This window comes from Phyllobates terribilis, unplaced genomic scaffold (assembly GCF_046119375.1).
Source record: "Phyllobates terribilis strain yellow unplaced genomic scaffold, ASM4611937v1 Scaffold_3__8_contigs__length_932513732, whole genome shotgun sequence".
NCBI classification, from domain to species: Eukaryota; Metazoa; Chordata; class Amphibia; order Anura; family Dendrobatidae; genus Phyllobates; species Phyllobates terribilis.
The window spans coordinates 170,956,343-170,974,033 of record NW_027362763.1 but is presented as its reverse complement, the minus strand read 5'-3'; the positions used below and the strand labels follow the sequence as shown (position 1 = coordinate 170,974,033).

General features: G+C 43.4%; 1 protein-coding gene across 3 annotated transcripts in view; it reads right to left on the bottom strand.

Annotated features, from left to right (window-relative positions):
* PCCB (propionyl-CoA carboxylase subunit beta) overlaps window positions 1-17,691 on the bottom strand; it is a 60,591-nt gene that overhangs the window by 24,655 nt on the left and 18,245 nt on the right. For 2 of the 3 annotated variants that reach the window (XM_073674275.1, XM_073674276.1), the window contains exon 3: window positions 1,253-1,372. In XM_073674275.1, the coding sequence (XP_073530376.1) occupies window positions 1,253-1,372 (120 nt within the window). Of the gene's footprint in view, window positions 1-1,252; window positions 1,373-3,266; window positions 3,523-17,691 lie in introns of those variants that run through there. The other variant, XM_073674274.1, reaches the window with a different exon arrangement.

The window sequence follows — 17,691 nt, the reverse complement described above, 5'->3', positions numbered from 1 at the left end:
GTCAGCAAAATTAATGGACATGCTGCGGATTTTTCCGCAATGATAATAGGCAGTGGAAATTTCTGCAGCATCTGCACAGCACATGCGGATTATCATTGGGGACCATGGGGTACGTATTACTAAGCGTTTTCGCTGTGGAAATGCCGCGGCAAAAACGCTTGAAAAACGCATAGTGGGCACACAGCCTAAGTGCCCTATTACACCTGTTATCAGGCTGCACTCAGGAACAGTCATGGGAGGAGCGATGCCAAGTAAAAACGCCATTGGTAAGAATGCCGCCTTAGAGTTTATTTTAGAACGTCTCGTGGCTCTTATAAGACAGACGGAATGAGTGACAACTTGCTGATCACCAAGGGTCCGGCGCTGGGACCCCGCCGAGTCCCATCTGAATGCAGTGGTGGTCAGACATGCCCCCTCCGCTCCATTTATTCTCTATGGATTGGTGACAGATGAGAACTGCACTCCGCCAGTCTCAAAGAGAAGGAATGGAGTGGAGGTGTGCATGTCTGACCACCACTCCATCCAGAGGGGGCTCTGCGGAGCCAAATTCTCTGACTCTGTAAAGGTCACAATGTTCGGACCCCCAGTGATCAATCCAATATCACCAGAGGTTACAATTTTAAAATATTTTAATAAATCTATTTTGAACCTAAAAACCACTTAATCACAGCCAAGATCATTTTTCTAGACACTTTCCAAATTTGCCAAGTGCAAAGAAGCCTCACGACTGTAAATGTACAAAGGATGGACGCATTTTTTTTCCCAGAGATCATGTGCCTGGTCCGACCTACAAGCACTATTTCAAGAACAGTGCCGCACCTATTAACAGGTCGTCTGTGGTATTGCAGTCCAGCTCCACTCACATGAATAGGACTGAGCTTTATATCATATACTACCTGGGAGAGATGTGGTGCTGTTTTTGGAAGAAATCAATCATTTAATCTAATGCTGAACAAACCCAATAAGCAGCTTCGTAAAATGTCTCAGATTTTAATAAACAGAGAGAAAGTCAGATGTTCCTCTTTCAAACTTCTTAGATGCCATAGTTGCTACTGACCACGGCAGCTAAAGGGTTAAACAGCCAGGATCTGAGATAACTCTGATCCTGGCCATTGTAGATGGTTGACAATTGTATACTCCACACTGGTAGCAGGGAATACATACAGTAATTACTACAGTATTAACTGAGAAAACCAGTCTCAGGATTGTAGTTTTCGCCGGGCATTAAATGCCTCTGATGTGAACACTTCACCTTGTTCCTGTCCTCCTGCATCCCGAAATCTGCACATCTGTGCTCCACAAACATGTCATATTCTGCAAAACTGCCGGGGTCCAGCAACAGACTGATCCTCTCCCGTGCTGTCAACTTCCCCTAGAAGACATACAAAAGCTAAAGATGAGCAAACAATACAGTAATAATGACAGTGTGGAAGGACATGGGGGGTCTGGGTAAGAGGGGCAGCATTCAGGGGAGCTTCTGGACTGTGAAAGCCCCCCAAAAGGAACGGGTCACTTAGAATACTGGAGTCATCTTATACACGGATAACTGTTCTGCCCTCCCTGAGTGCACACGGAGAGTCCTGATATATGAGGAGCTCGGAGTATTAGCATTTTACAGAGATGTGAAGTAAGTGGCCAGGGTGGGCGCCAGCACCCAGCAGACCAGGGCAAGTCCTGTTACCAACCGTGCCCACTCAGGCCTGTGTGTACTGTATGTAAGGAACCAAGTCTGCCCCAAACAGCATGGGTGCTGGCTGCACAGCACAGCCGACACTAGAGTGTAACCACTGTGATGGGAGCAGCCTAACCCCTTAGATGAGGCAAATAAAAGGTTGGAAATAGGGTGCCAATGGCACAAACTGCGGTCTACGTAAAAGGTAATCGCTGTTTTAATTTTGTTTTTCCAAAAACAAAAATAGTGCACATGAAAATAAGAAACTATGTAATGTATCTTATCAGAGAAATCTGCTTCTTTTCCCCCCAGACTGATCAGTCACTCTCAAATCATGGGTAAAATCTGCATAAAGAGGAGGCAGATACCCCATTACGGAGATAAGAGATGACAGTTGGTGCTTCTAATATTCTATGGAGGAGGAGAGGGAGGAGCTAGAGGCCAACACAGACATTCTGCAGCAAGTTCTGTCATATTTCAGAAATGGGAACCTCTGCATTCACTGCAGAACTCTGATTTTACCAGTTGAGAATGAATGATTAGTCGAGGAGGAGGGAAAAAAAGAAAAAGTAATTTCTCTTTTTTTTCACATGTACCATTTAAAAAAAAAAAAAGAAAAAAGTCTCCGGTTCCACCTTATCTCCTACCCTGGTTGTGTAAGGCTCCCAGGGTTTGCCCACCTATGAAGCAAAGCCTGAGACCGGGAGACATAAAGAGGTAATATTACTGTATTGTATTGTATCGTACAAGCAATCGCACGTTCAAATCCCCCTCCAGGGACTAATAACATAATCACAATTATTTTTTAAAAAACAATATATATAGGTTTTGGGGTTTTTCTATATTAAGAAAAAAAAAAGTAAAAAATAGAGTAAATAATAATAAAATGTAGTAAAGTCTATAAGTGATACATGATGTATTCTATCAGCAATTTCAGGTCCAGATCCCCTACAGGGGCTAATACAAAATCAACGATTTATGGGGTCACTTAACTTCTATAAAAAAAGGGAATTGTAATATTTGAGTTTTGCCTGAAGTTGTAGCATAACGTCACTGACCCGCAGTATCACACGCGGCCTGCGGACAGATGTGGCGCTGTTTTTACAAAAGAGCAACCAATCCTATAATGGTTTTAAATCCTCCGTATTATTGTGAGGTTTTCACACCAATAAAACGATTAATGAGGAGAAAAGTAATAAAATAACGGACTATAGAAGGGCTCTGAATGACGTGTACGGACCCTCGCAAAGGTGATAAAAACTACAGCTGGTACCGCAAACTAAACAAGACGATAGAAGCCGATTGACTGAAAAATACGGATGTTCAGCAGGTCTCTGAGGAAACAAGATGACGCCCTGTACGCGGTGGCGGTGGCCAGGTACCTGAGCGCTGCACCTGCGCCTCCCCTGGCCGCAGCCCGTCCTGCTGGGGTTATATACCGCAGTGCCGGACACCTTCTGAGCAGCCTCTCTCCTGCCCCTGTACATGACCCCACAGAGCAATAATCAGAACCAGCTCCCACTATGACAGGTCCCAGGTGTGCTCAGTGCTGCCCCCTGCAGGCAGCCCCTAGGTGACACCGTGCCCTTCTCACCCGTCTGTGCTGGGCTTCTATCCTCTGCACTCCTCCGCCCTGCAGCGCTTCTCTCCGCTTCTTCTCTATTCTCTCTGGCACCGACAGGTGACTGACCGAGTACAGACGACCGGGAACTTGTTTCGTCCACCGGGCGCTAGGACACAAGAACCCAGCCAAGAGCCGGGAAACACCGCGGACGGCCGCCATGACGACTCCCCTCTTCACCTAGCCAATAAAACGCTACTAAGACCCGATAGCCAATCATAATCAGCAATGTGAAAAGGTTGACGAATAGCAGCGTAATGCTTCACAACTGACCAATCGGAGGTGCCCTAGTTGACAATGGACGAATCACAGCTCAGAACTGAGTGCGTACAGGTGGCGCCTAGGAAACCAATGGGGAGCTGCATTACTGAACGTACCAGAGGCAGGTGGCGGTCACATGACCCTGTAGAATGTTATATAAGCCTCTACCTGGGCTGCACGGCTATTATGCGGCAGGTCTGCCGATGTGTGAGGAGAGGCGTGTGTAGTCTGTGGAGAGGTGTTGGGGGTCACTTTTTTTTTTTTAATTTTTTTTTTTTATGCGCTCGTTTTTCTTCCAAAAGCCATACTATTTTCCGCTGTCCACATACATGTCTGAGGGCTTGTTGTAGTTTTCAGTGACACCGTCCATATTACCATATAACGCACTGAGAAAGCTGCAAAACTTTCACCTAAGATAAAGTGTAACAAAAACCTCTATATATTTTTAGGTTTTGTTTGTGCCTGTGGTCACTGGGCGGTAAGTTACCAGGTCACATGATCTAGTTTCGTGCACTTAGTGAGATACTAAACCTGCATATTTTTTTGCAACAATGGTGAGAAAATATTTAGATATTTTGTAAAAAAAATATATATATATTTTTTTGTTTGTCATTTTCTGAGCGTTGTATTGATGCTCTGGTTTTTATTGCCTTTGTTTGGAGGGAGCTGCAGCGATTTTGATTTTCTTATGTTTTTTTTTCTTTATACAATTTATCAAACGGGTTAAATAATTTTCTATTTTGACAGATTGGACTTCTGTGGGCGAGGCGATAACCATTATGTCTTTTTATTTATTTGATGGAGAAATGGATCTGTTATCAATATTTTATGACTATATGGCGCAGCCGGCATCGGCCATCTGTGGAGCAGGCTCCGCTCCTGAGCCCGCTGTATTCTAACACCCTTGTGTCCTAGGTCTGGAAAGGGTGAATAATTCTTTTGCATTTTACAGCACTTCTCCGAGATACTTTTCAAATCTGGTGTGTAAAGCACATGAGAAGTTTGCCGCACTTGTACAGTGTTCTACACTTTTTTTTTTTTTCGCACAGAACCCAAAGCTTTTGCTTGGTACATTTATTTCCTCCAGAATCTTTCTTCTATCGTTCAGAATGTTTGATATCTTTGTAACATTTATCATTTTGTGCTACATTGTTTAGTTTAGAATCCTTTTAGCGCAATGAAAACCATTTCTGCCGTGTTTTTCTTCGATGTCTTTGACATTCACTAAACTCTTATGTGCCCGATTTATCATTTTTGGGGGTTTTTAAGTCCCTTTTCCTTTGTCTTGTGGTATTTGTTGCCATTTTTGTGCAAGTTCTTCAAAAAGGTGTACGCGGTTTATGTATTTTGTGAAAGATCAAAAGTGGACTTTATCTATTTTGCAACTTTTTTTTAGCACAAAGTCAAACGTTTAGCGAAATGGCGCAACGGTTGCACCAAAATATGACGCATAATTTCTTTCCGAGAGGGGAGCTAAAGTACTTTTGCGACAAACCCTGCGAATTTTTAAAAAAGTCACAATTGATGAATCAGCTGAAATCATTTGGAAACCCCAATCCTGCCTACAGCGGCAAACATAAAAATAGATGAACACGTATAAAAAAAGGTGCAAACTAAAATAATTAGATGGGGAAAAAAAATAGATAAAAGCGCAGCTGCAATATTGAATCTGGTCCTATAATTTCAAGTCATTTCCATTTTCATCTTGCTTCTTTCCATAATCTTATGAACGGTAATACCAGCGTTGCCTCCCTTGTTCCAGTGATTGCTCTCTACCGATTCTCAGGTCTTTGTGGATAGACTGCAGCAGTGACGACATTGCACATAACAGCAGCACACGTGACTGCTGCAGTCAATTACTGGGCTCAGTGGCTCTGCTGCTGTAGATGGCCCAAGCCACTGAGCCCAGTGATTGGCTGCAGCGCTCGCGTCCGTTGTAGTTGTAATGTCACTGCTGCAGCCAGTTAATCTTCCGGACAAGCAATAGAGACCTGGTGCCAGAGTAGCTGCTTTTATTATTTGCTAGTGCAAGGTGAAAATGGAAAACCCCTTTTAAAGGATAAAGACGCTTTCAAGAACTTTTTTAACTTGTATTAATGTATTTTTGGCAAAATTTTAAATTAATTTTCATGCAAAACTTTTGCAGTTTGTATTCTATAATTTGTGTTTCACTGTCTATTGCTGGCTACAGAATGAGTTATCTGAGGATCTGTCAGTGAGCTTGTTTGGACGGGGAGCTTTGGGGTCAATCAAATGTTAGTTTTCTGAAAAAAATGTAAAAAAGATTTTCACCAGTGTTTTGGCTTAGTTTTTCACGTGTTTTGTCAGTTTACCATCAGAATTTCATTTTTTCTCCAATAACCCCCCCACGACATCAAAGAAGGATCTCACCCCACCCTAATAGGGATAGGAAACACAGAGGTCAAATAGCCCCTCCTTCATCCTCCCTCCAGTGTTTTTTCCTTTACCTATTGGGATGAAGAGGTCATCCAGGGTGCTCTGTGCCGGCGGCAGACACCTAACCATACCTTTAAGCCGGGCAGCTGGGATCGAGCAGTGTTCTCCTCCTCTCTGTAAGCTGCTCCCATCTCCTCCGGGACTCGGGACCCCCCTCCCCACCGAGTCCGCGCCTGTGGGTAAGGTCCGGTGGGTGCCGTACTGGAGGCCTCCTCGAGCTCTCCAGCCCAGCTCCCCCCCCCCCCCCTCAGGTGGCCTCTGGAGCGGCTTAGACGGTCTCCATAGCAGAGGCGAGGCACGCCGGAACCCGGAAGCAACGCGGACCGCTGAAGTAAGTCACTTCTGGTCTGCGTTCCACACTGGAACGCAAGAGTCTAGAAACGGACGGAAAGTGAGCAGGTGTTCCTGCTTCACACCTGGACCAAGGGGAGGAGTTCCCACCCCCAGGGGAAGGAGGGAGAGCGCTGAGTCCAGTCGCCTATATAAGAGCCCTGGAGAGAAGACATCTTAAGGTAGGACCTAATCCTTCTTGTATGCTATACACTGGATGGTCGAGAATCTATCTTCTCCATGTTTGCGGAGCCCAGCGCTATTCCAGTCCAAGTATGTTACTGGTACTGGGGGTCCTTTTCCTAGGTGCAGGTTAAAATTGATACGATTAATTACCCTTCTCCCTGTTTTTTAGGGGGACAAAGATTATGCACCAGGAAATAAGTCTAGCTGGAAGTGTGTTATATGTGCAAAGAAACTATCTTCTACAAACAAAAAATATCTATGCCAAAAATGTATGGAGAAAATTATTAGGGAAGAGCAGCCGTCTCTCATAGACTAAATCAAGGGGATAGTCTGTCAAGAGGTTCAATCCTCATTGGCCTCCTTCTCCCGATCAACTTCTGATTCCCCTCCAAATGCTAAGAAGAGGAATATTTCCCTGGAAGAAAGAAGAGACTTGGACTCTCAGGGCGAGATATCCCTTCCAGAAGACATCATAGAGGAAGGTGAACTTAGCCCAGCAGAGGAAGGTCTGAAAAATAAGAAATATTATTTCTCAGCTGAATTTATGGAAGACCTCCTCACAGCGGTAAGAAGAATGATGGAAGTGGAAGAAGAGAGGCCCACTAGAACGGTCTAAGAAGAGATTTTTGGTGGTCTTGGTTCAAAGAAAAAGATGGTGTTTCCAATACATAAAAACATTCAGGATTTAATCCTGGACGAATGGGAAAATCCGGAAAGACTGCTGAATATACCAACAGAATTAAAAGATCGGTTTCCGGTAGATGAATAAACCTCAAAATGTTTGACCGAGATACCTAAGGTCGATATTCAAGTGGCAAGAGTCGCAAAAAAGACAACATTGCCATTCGAGGATTCTTCACAACTGAAGGATCCTCTGGACCGCAAAATGGACAGCCTTCTCAAAAAATCCTGGGAAACATCAGCAGCCCTTCTGAAGACATAGTCTCCACGTGTATTGCACGATCCGTGTCAAGATGGCTCAACCAACTTGAAGAGCATCTGGCCATAGGCACACCCAGAGAAGAGATACAAGCTTCCCTACCTTTACTGTAGAAAGCCACTGACTTTCTTGCGGATGCTTCAGCGGAATCTGTGAGAGTAACCGCCAGGGCAGCAGTCCTATCAAACTCCACAAGGCGAGCACTATGGCTGAAATCTTGGAACGGTGATGTAGCCTCCAAAATAAAACTCTGTTCTATTCCCTTCCGGAGAGAATATATGTTTGGCCAGGCCCTTGATGACTCCAGGAATATCTGCAAAGGACGATCCAAATCCTGACCACCCTAGTAGGGTGGTTGATAAATCATCAAAAGTCAGACCTGGTCCCTGCCACAGAAAAAAATGTTCCTGGGTCTTCTATTAGACTCCCCCAGACAAACCTTCTTACCAAAGGACAAGCAGATACTTTTGAGGTCCAAGATAACGAATCTGAAGACCCGAAACCAGGCATCCCTAAGATTTGCCATGTCAGCCCTCGGCTCCATGACAGCCTGCATCCAATCTGTAGCTTGGGCTCAAGCTCACACCAGGGTGTTGCAAACCTATATTCTCGCAGGGGGGGAAGATCCCCAGACTCCCTAAACAGGAAGATCATGATCCCTCATTGTGAGGACATCCCTGTCATGGTGGCTCAGCCCAAGAAACCTAAGAACAGGGGTTCCATGGACTCAGTTCCCTCTGATAACAGTTACGGTAGACGCCAGCAAGACTGGATGGGGAGATGTCGTCACCCAGACTCCCTTCCAAGGTGTCTGAACAGAAGAGACCAGCAGACAATCCTCCAACTTCCGCTAATTAAAGGCAGTGGAGGAGCCACTCAAAATATCGGCACCAATCATTGCGGGCAGACACGTAAAGGTCTATTCAGACAACATGACTACCGTAGCTCACCTTTCCCATCAAGGGAGTACAAGGTAAGAGAATCTAAAAGGTATCTCGGCAAGAATATTCTTCTGGGCAGAAAGACATCTTCATTCCTTATCAGGTCTGCACATAAAAGGCTCAGACAACATCCAGGCCGATTTTCTGAGCAGAAGGAATATCCATCCGGGGAAATGGGAACTGAATGCAGACGTTTTCCACATGTTGATCAGACGATGGGGTCGTCCGGAGGTGGACCTTTTTACAAGATGCCAAAATACCAAAGCAGAAAAATACTTCTCCCTAGATCCAGCCGACGTATGCTTGGGGGTAGATGCATTCGCTCACCCGTGGCGTTTCCATCTAGCTTATGCCTTTCCCCCAATTCCATTGCTACCCAAGACCTTACAGAAAGTAAGGACCGAGGAGGTCAAGATAATCTTGATAGCTCCACTTTGGCCAAAAAGGAGCTGGTTCTGTGCACTAAACAATGTAAGCATAGAAAGACCCCTCATTCTGCCAGCAATCAAAAACCTCCATCAGGGTCCAATACTCCATCTAGATCCAGAGAACCTCCATCTAGCGGCCTGGATTCTGAGTTCACAATCCTGAAAGCCAAAGGACTCTCAGACTGAGTAATTCATACCCTACAGAGAAGAAGGAAAGAAATAACAAACTCCATATACGGCAAAATATGGAAGACCTTCCTAACATGGTATCAACCAAATACGCCAGATCTTCGGCATCCTGACATGACCCAGATCTTGGATTTCCTGCAAGAGGAGCTGGAAAAAGGCCTTAAACCCAGCACCCTCAAAGTACAAATCGCGGCACTAAGTGCCTATTTTGACCAAAGCCTGGCTGAGCATCGATGGGTAAGAAGGTTCATGACAGCAGCTACTCGTCTGCGTCCCAGATTAATCAGCCACGTTCCCTCTTCGGATCTCAATGTCATCCTTAAAGGTCTGACACTACCACTGTTTGAACCTTTGGCCTCAATAGAGCTGGATAAGTTAGATTGGAAGACAACTTTTTTTAGTAGCGATTACCACAGCCAGGAGAGTGGGAGAAATGAAGGCTTTCTCAGTAAATGACCCGTATTTGAGAATTCTGGATGATAGAATTATTCTGCAACTGGACCCACCTTTCTTACCAAAAGTGGTCGCAGACTTTCATAGATCACAGGAAATAATCCTGCCCTCCTTCTGTCAGAACCTGAGAAATAAAAGAGAAGAAGAATTCCATTCTTTGGACATAAGGCGGGTCGTTCTTCACTACCTCCAAAAAAACGAGGCCTGATCAGAACCTCTTTATTCAGCCATCTGGTTAAAACAAAGGAAAGAAAGTCTTGAAGAGTACCATTGCTAGTTGGATAAAGAAAGCAATTGTAAAATCAAACCAGATCCAAAATCTCTCACCGCCAGAGAAGCTGAAAGCGCATTCTACTAGAGCCATGTCAGTCTCCTGGGCAGAGAAAGCTAACGTTTCCCTCAAGCAGATATGTAGAGCAGCTACCTGGTCCTGGGTCCATACCTTCATCAAGCATTACAAACTTAATTTAATGTCCATTATAGACTTGGCCTTTGGGCGGAAAGTGCTTCAGGCTGTTGTCCCTCCCTAACTTTAGTCTTTGGTACTCCTCCATGGTGCTGTCGCGGGGGGTTATTGGAGAAAATAGAATTTAGACTTACCGGTGATTCGGTTTCTAATAACCCTCCACGACATCATGGGTAATTCCCTCCCTGGCTTGGTTAGCCAAAAAATCATTTAATTTGAATAAGAATAAATATAATTTGAAGCATCCATACTTGTGTGGTCCTTTATAAAAACACTGGAGGGGGATGAGGGAGGGGCTATTTGACCTCTTTGTGTTTCCTGTTCCTATTAGGGTGGGATGACATCCTCCTGTGTGCTGTTAGAAACTGAATTACTGGTAAGTCTAATTCTATTTTTTTTTTTGTGTACAAGAATTTTTCTCATGTTTCCCCATCAAACACAAAAGTCTGGTATGTAGCTCAATTTTTTTTTTGAGCAGGTGACATCCTCTTTAAAGGGGTTTTCCATAACTTTCTGCCTCTCCTTCCCACTGCCCATTTTGTTTCCTGTATAGTTCAATTGGCAACTGTAATCAGATCCCTCAGTGAGCTGAAAGTTCCTCTTGTCTTAACCATGATGAATTTTAGTTTTTTGGTTGTTTTTTTCAGATGAGTTTGGGAAAAGTTGAAAAAGTGGCTCATAAGTGGGGAAACTTATTTTTATGCAAAGTTTGACATTAACAATTTAAGTGTACATTAGAGCCCTAACATTTAAAGGGATATTATCAAGTTTTGGCAGGTATCCCCCTATTCCATTTAAGTGGGACAGCACATCTGGTCTTCAGCACTCTCCTAAAAATGAATTGAGTGGCAGTGCGCACGATCGACCATCGCTCCATTCACATGGGGCTCTGAAGCCCCACTTCTCAGGATTGATGGAGAACCATTAGTCAGACCCCAGTGATCAGGAAGTTATTCCTTGGATAGGGGATAACTTTCAAACTTGGGAATACTCCTTTAAGGGAATGTAAACCTTTGATCGCGTCTGTGTGATTTCTGGAAGATAAGATATGCACAATTCTCATAAGTAGCGTCACCTGATCACAATTCCTAAATTAACAATTGGTGTCTTACATACCAGTAGGGTGCTAAATTAATTACTGCAAGATATAAATTATTAAACAGCTATAATTAGCATAAGAAAAGTTTACAACAGACTGGCACATGCTTCCAGTATTCCCTTTCCATTAGGATGGTTGTACTGGTGCTAGTTTTCTTCTAGTCATTTGTGGGTTAAATCCTGTTCAATAATTAAAGTGTGTGACAACTGCAGGGCTCATAATGAATAAGTTTTATTGTGCAAGGGCTTTCGGTGTTGCAAAATACATTGTAAGGAGGGGTAAGTGCTGTAAAAGAAGGATTTTTCAAATACAAATTTTGAAAACAAAAAATGACAAGTATTCTTCTTAAGCTATGCAATTAAAAGTGTTCCTACTACTGACATTCATCATGATATACGTGTGTGTGTGTGTGTGTGTGTGTATATATGTGTGTGTATGTATGTATGTATGTATATGTATATATATATATATATATATATATATATATATATATATATATATATATATACAGACCAAAAGTTTGGACACACCTTCTCATTTAAAGATTTTTCTGTATTTTCATGACTATGAAAATTGTACATTCACACTGAATGCATCAAAACTATGAATTAACACATGTGGAATTATATACTTAACAAAAAAGTGTGAAACAACTGAAAATATGTCTTATATTCTAGGTTCTTCAAAGTAGCCACCTTTTGCTTTGATGACTGCTTTGCACACTCTTGGCATTCTCTTGATGAGCTTCAAGAGGTAGTCACCGGAAATGCTTTCCACTTCACAGGTGTGCCCTGTCAGGTTTAATAAGTGGGATTTCTTGCCTTATAAATGGGGTTGGGACCATCAGTTGTGTTGTGCAGAAGTCAGGTGGATACACAGCTGCTTGTCCTACTAAATAGACTGTTAGCTGCTTTTTTCTTGCCATAATACAAAATTCTAAGTAAAGAAAAACGAGTGGCCATCATTACTTTGTACAGTCTTGCCTTTCCATCAATGCCTATCTGGGGTGTCCATGTTTAAATATCCAAAGCGGCACATATAGGGAGAAATAACATGGAGAAATGGAGAAAGCTGGTGCACAACTCCAAAAGAAGAGTACGCTTCACCGGTATGTGGCTGTTTATTTTATTTAAAGAGAACATCACCCAAATAATGAGCAGCATGAATCAGAGTCCAAAACGTTACCGCATCATCGATCTTCAGAGGAGAATCCACATCATCCGGAGTCCTCCACGTGTTTGTGTATCCATACATTGATGTTGCTATTAGCCCACTAGCGATCGCTGCCAACAATACTCATAAGTTTTCCTTAAAGAACTATATTGGTGGTGATCGTTTGTGGAACTACTGGTCTCAGCAGGTCAAACTGCAACATTATTGGAAGAATACACCAACACGAAGTGTGACAAAGAAGAATGATGTAGATTCTGCTCTAAAGATCGTTGATGCGGTAAAGTTGTGATTTATCTGTTTGTGAAGCGTGTTGGACCAGTTTATTTAACTTTGCCTTTTACTAATCTCACTGGTGTTTTTGTGGTGGAAAGAGGGACCGGTTAAACGGTTATAGTGATATATATGAATCAGAGTCCGGCTCTGTCTTTTAATCTGAAATGCTTGGGAGATTAGTCCGAGAGGCCGATCCAAGGTGGTTTTTCCTCTCCTAGCCCCCCTTGAGTGACAGGTCTCACCTTATATATAGGACAGAGCTGTCACTGAAAGGAAGTGGACAGAACAAGTACAAGTAACTGCATGGCCCTGGTCAGCTTTTAAATGTATATTTTATTCTGAAATGTTTTTTTTTTTTTTTATTCAGGCAGCATGAATCAGCTGTGGTTAAAACTGACCGAATAATATCAAAGACTGACCGTCACTTCCAAAGAGAGAATAGGTGTGAACAGGTGCATACTAAGCGCAGCTCTCTCCATATATAACTAACTCAAATCCTCTTTGCTAGCAACCTAACGTAATGTGATTCCTGTCCTGAGCACTCCACTCGTCAGCCTATGGTGGTCTTAATCACAGCAGGATCCTACCTAACCATATAAATGTAGGCTATCAGCCCATGAGGAATCACATTAGATTAGGTTCCTAGCAAAGAGGATCGCCATGTCGTGGCAGCTGGGCAATCATGAATTGGCCAATTTATGCACTAAGTATCTTTGTTTTTTCCTATTTTCTATAGCAGTAATGTCATTCCAATTTCATGTATTTCATGTTTGCATGATATAGCGCTAGAGTGCAACTAAAAATAGGTGGCTACATACTAAGATTTTTCTAAACATGACTATTAAAAAATAATAAAGAAAACTGTCCCTAATCTGTCTCTAAAGGACCAAACTTTGCTAAAATAAAAAGTTAGTGAGCCTCAACCCATAATGTAAATGTGACTATGCATTTCTAATGTAAATGTGACTATACCCAATAGCCTCCATTAAACATAAGGAATCCATAGTCAGATTTGCTATGAGGGGGAGTGGAGGGTCTGTTGTAGATGATATGTTCAATGACAATTTTTTTTGTGCAGCACATGGCAATTTATGTATAATGCAAGAATATATTGTGCGCTACTGCAGTCCTGTCTAGTTCACTAAACAGGCTTTTTACCTCCCACACAAAAATAAAGAATAGCGCTGTGCCTTTGTAAACAGACAAAAGCATCGGTAATGGTCGTCTGCTGTTTGTAGGTTTTCCAAATAAATTAGAATACTCTAGACAAAAATAAAGCGAACATTATTACATCTGCTGTTCCCACTAATCATTCATCAACAATTGCGATCATCATTCACCTCCTAACGCACGATCAGCTTAAAATTTATCAGAACAAATAGGAAACTATTTAAAGAATTGCAAGGTATCCGCAACAATCGGATGCTTTATGATTGATCGGGATGGGATCCGATTTGTTTTGCGCATACACTGGTGAGTCTTATCCTAAATATGGAAGAGACTGGTCCGTACTGCAATTTTTTTCATGTAGACATTTGGTCTGGGTAAAAAATATCTAAACAGCCCTATGGCAAAACATTGGTCTGGGTGCTGTCAGTTTTTAACACTGAGAGTACTCTGGCCAAAAATACAATTGTGTGAACGTGGCCTTTTGATTATGGAGTACAAATAGAATACATTCTGGTGACACTAAGACACAGGTACAAGATAAATGTATTCCATTAGATGGCGCTATAGGTAAAACGCCAAACATATGGAACAAGTAGATGAACACTGCTGACGCATTTTTTGGTTGTCACCACTATAACATGAAATATTGGTTGGGTTACAGGGTACAAAATGAATACAGGTCAATGTGCAAGGTTATGCAAACATACCACCTATCAAGCGAAAAGCCTGGACCTAATCAATATTTGGCAAAATATTTATGAACTTTATTTAAATACAAGTAAAAAGTATACATTTAAAATTGCAAATGAACAACAGTAACTAAAAAGGTAAATCCACACAACAAAACTTGGTGAAGCATCATAGACCCAAGGAGATAAAGTAATAATCTATGTTTTGTAACACAGCACCCCTAAAAGTGCATAGCATATAAAAGCAACATATGTGAAAGATTCCCCAAGTTGTAAATGTTGTAAGAAAACGAAGTTCAGGCATTAAAGAGCCACTGTCAGCCACAAATGACTGTTCAAACTAAGTCCCACCGCTGGGTGCATCATGGCAGCCAATCGTTTATCATTTATATACACCTTCCCACCTGCTTGTTTTCCCATCTATCGCCTCCATCCTCTTCTTTGATTGACAGCTCAGGCTTTATAGAGCCAGAGTAGGGAAGAGATAAAGGGAAAGAAGCAGGTGGGAAGGTGTATATAAATGATTGGCCGCTCCATAGAGCACCGAGCACCTGTATTGGGTTTGAACAGTCATTTTTTTGCTGTGTCCCTTTAAGAATGCAGAGAGAAGGCACCCTGTGAGCAGAGGCAGTGAGAAAAAGGTATTTTACCATGTGGTCAAGATAACAGCAGGGTATCCAGATGCCCACCACACCTGACGTGCATTTCACACAACATGCACCTCTTTGTTGCTTTTTTATGGTGTGCTCTTTTAGGGGTGCTGTATTTTGATATTTACCATAATTATTTTAAAACCAGGTGTCTATGATGAATCCACAAAAAAAAAAAGAAAAAAAAAATAGTGAGTCAACTGTTTAATTACTTTTGTTAATTTAAATGATTTTTTCCAGTACGTCCCCATGACAGCACCATAGGAGGAGTAATCCCATATCCTGTGTAGGGACAGGAAGCACAAGAGGTTAAAAGCCCTCCCACCCCCAACCTCCTCAGTGTTTTTCCTGTTCCTACACAGGACAGGGAGTGCAGGAGGAGTGCTGGTGCAGGAGCACTGAAGAAAAGGTTTTTACCTCGAGGGAACCCGGGCTATTGGGGGGGGGGGGGGCGCGGCTCTCTCCTTCCCGCCGTCAAGCGGGTCCTGGGCCGACACTCCCTGCCGGGAGTCCCTCAGCCCTCCGGTGTGCTGGAGCCTCCGGGTGCAGCTTCCCCATCGCCGGGGCTCTCGGCGTCCTGCTCTGGGCGGGTCCGGCTTCTCCCGGCTCCAGGACCGCCCGGCGTCGCAACCGGAAGTCCGGAGATGACTACTTCCGGGGCGGTCGTGCGGGAAATTCAAACCGCGGTTAGACCAGACGCCAGGGAGCAGGAGAAAATGACAGGACGACCAGGTAAGGTATAAGAAGGGGGGCTGGGGAGCAGCATAGCAGACTTACAGCTTTGGCACCCCTGGCAGTACAATGGCTGACATGTCACACCCTGATACCCACCCTTGATCGCCCCAGAGTCATGTAAGTGTACCATTACCCCTTTTTATATGGCTAATGGGGCTTGCGCTTACCAGGCCCTCCATATTTTTTATAGGATGTCTCTGGGCAGTTACCACCTCCTTCTGAAAAAAAAGGATACGGGAAAAAAGGCCACAGTAAAATCCAAGAGGTGCCTGGATTGTAACATCAGACTTTCCGACCCATATACAAAGTGTCTATGTGCTGAATGTAGAGCCTCCATGCTAAAGGAGGAGCACGGGGCTTTATTAAATGAGATGCGCAGTATAATTAAAGAAGTTCAGGCTTCTATCACATCTCTACAGCCCCCAGGTTCAGGAGTCCAGGATGTCCCGGGACCCAAAAGACCCAGAGAAGATATAGCACCATCTTCTGAGGGTGAAATCGACCCATCTGGCAACTCTGACAGTGAGACCATTAGTCTACCTCAGGGCGGGGAACGGAAAAGATAAATGTTCCACTCAGATGGTATGGATATTCTTCTACGAGCTGTCCGAAACATGATGCAAGTAGAGGAAACTGAGAAGAGCAGTAACATTCAGGATGAGATGTTTGGTGGTCTTAAAACCCAGAGATCCATGGTTTTTCCTGTTAATGCTTATATGAAGGACATGATACTGGAGGAATGGGAAGATGCGGAGAAGAGACTCTCTCTACCACGAGACTTCAGCGCCCGACTATCTTTTGACCCAGAGGACACCGTGTGGGACACTGTTCCTAAAATTGACGTCCCAGTGGCTAAAGTGGTCAAGAAAACCTCTATCCCCTTTGAGGACTCGTCAGGACTTAAAGATCTTATGGATAGGAAGGCGGACGGACTTTTGAAAAAAGCCTGGGAATCTTCGGTGGCAATCATTAAATCTAATATTGCTGCTACATCTATTGCCAGATCCATGAGAATCTGGCTCGAAGAGTTAGAGAGTCATCTACGGGATGGCACCCTGAGGGAAACTCTCCTTCAATCATTGACCCTGTTAAAGATGGCAACAAATTTTTTGGCCGACGCTTCTGTGGAATCGGTCAGATTTGCGGCCAGAAATAATGTGCTTTCCAACTCAGCCTGTAGAGCTGTTTGGTTAAAAACATGGTCTGGAGAATCAGCTTCTAAGAACAAGCTGTGCCCTATTCAATTTTCAGGGCTCAGAGTATTCGGACCTGTACTAGATGACATTCTAGAAAAAGCGTCCGATAGAAAGAAGGGCTTCCTTGAGGAGAAAAAGAAGGAGCAGCCCTTTCGCAAACCCTTCCCCTCCCGTAAATATAACACACAGAAAAAAGGGGGGTCCACAAGCTGGAGTTTTAATAAGGGGAACAAAGATAGGAAATACCAGCCCAGTACTAGCTCCCGTCCAAAATGACAATTACTATGTCAGAGTGGGGGGGCGATTAAAGTTTTTCAAAAACAGTTGGCATCGGGTCACTCAAAATCCCTGGATACTAACAACTATAGCACAGGGTTACAGGATAGAATTTTCTCAATATCCCCCTCAAAAATTCCGCCTGACAAAGGGTTCCCCTACCTCTTTCCTGTCTATGGGCAGACATAGAGAAGCTGCTACATCAGAGGGTTATTGTGACAGTTCTGGAACACAAACAACATCAGGGCCATTACTCCTCTCTGTTTTCAATAAAGAAACCGTCAGGGGAGTTCCGTACAATAATCAACTTGAAACCCCTAAACCGATGGGTCCGTTACAAAAAACTCCGCATGGAATCAGTAAGATCAGCCATTCCTCTAATAGACGCAGATGCGGTAATGTGCACCCTGGACCTCAGAGATGCATACTACCACCTGCCAATACATTCCTCAAGTCAGCAATATCTGAGGTTTGCACTACCATCAG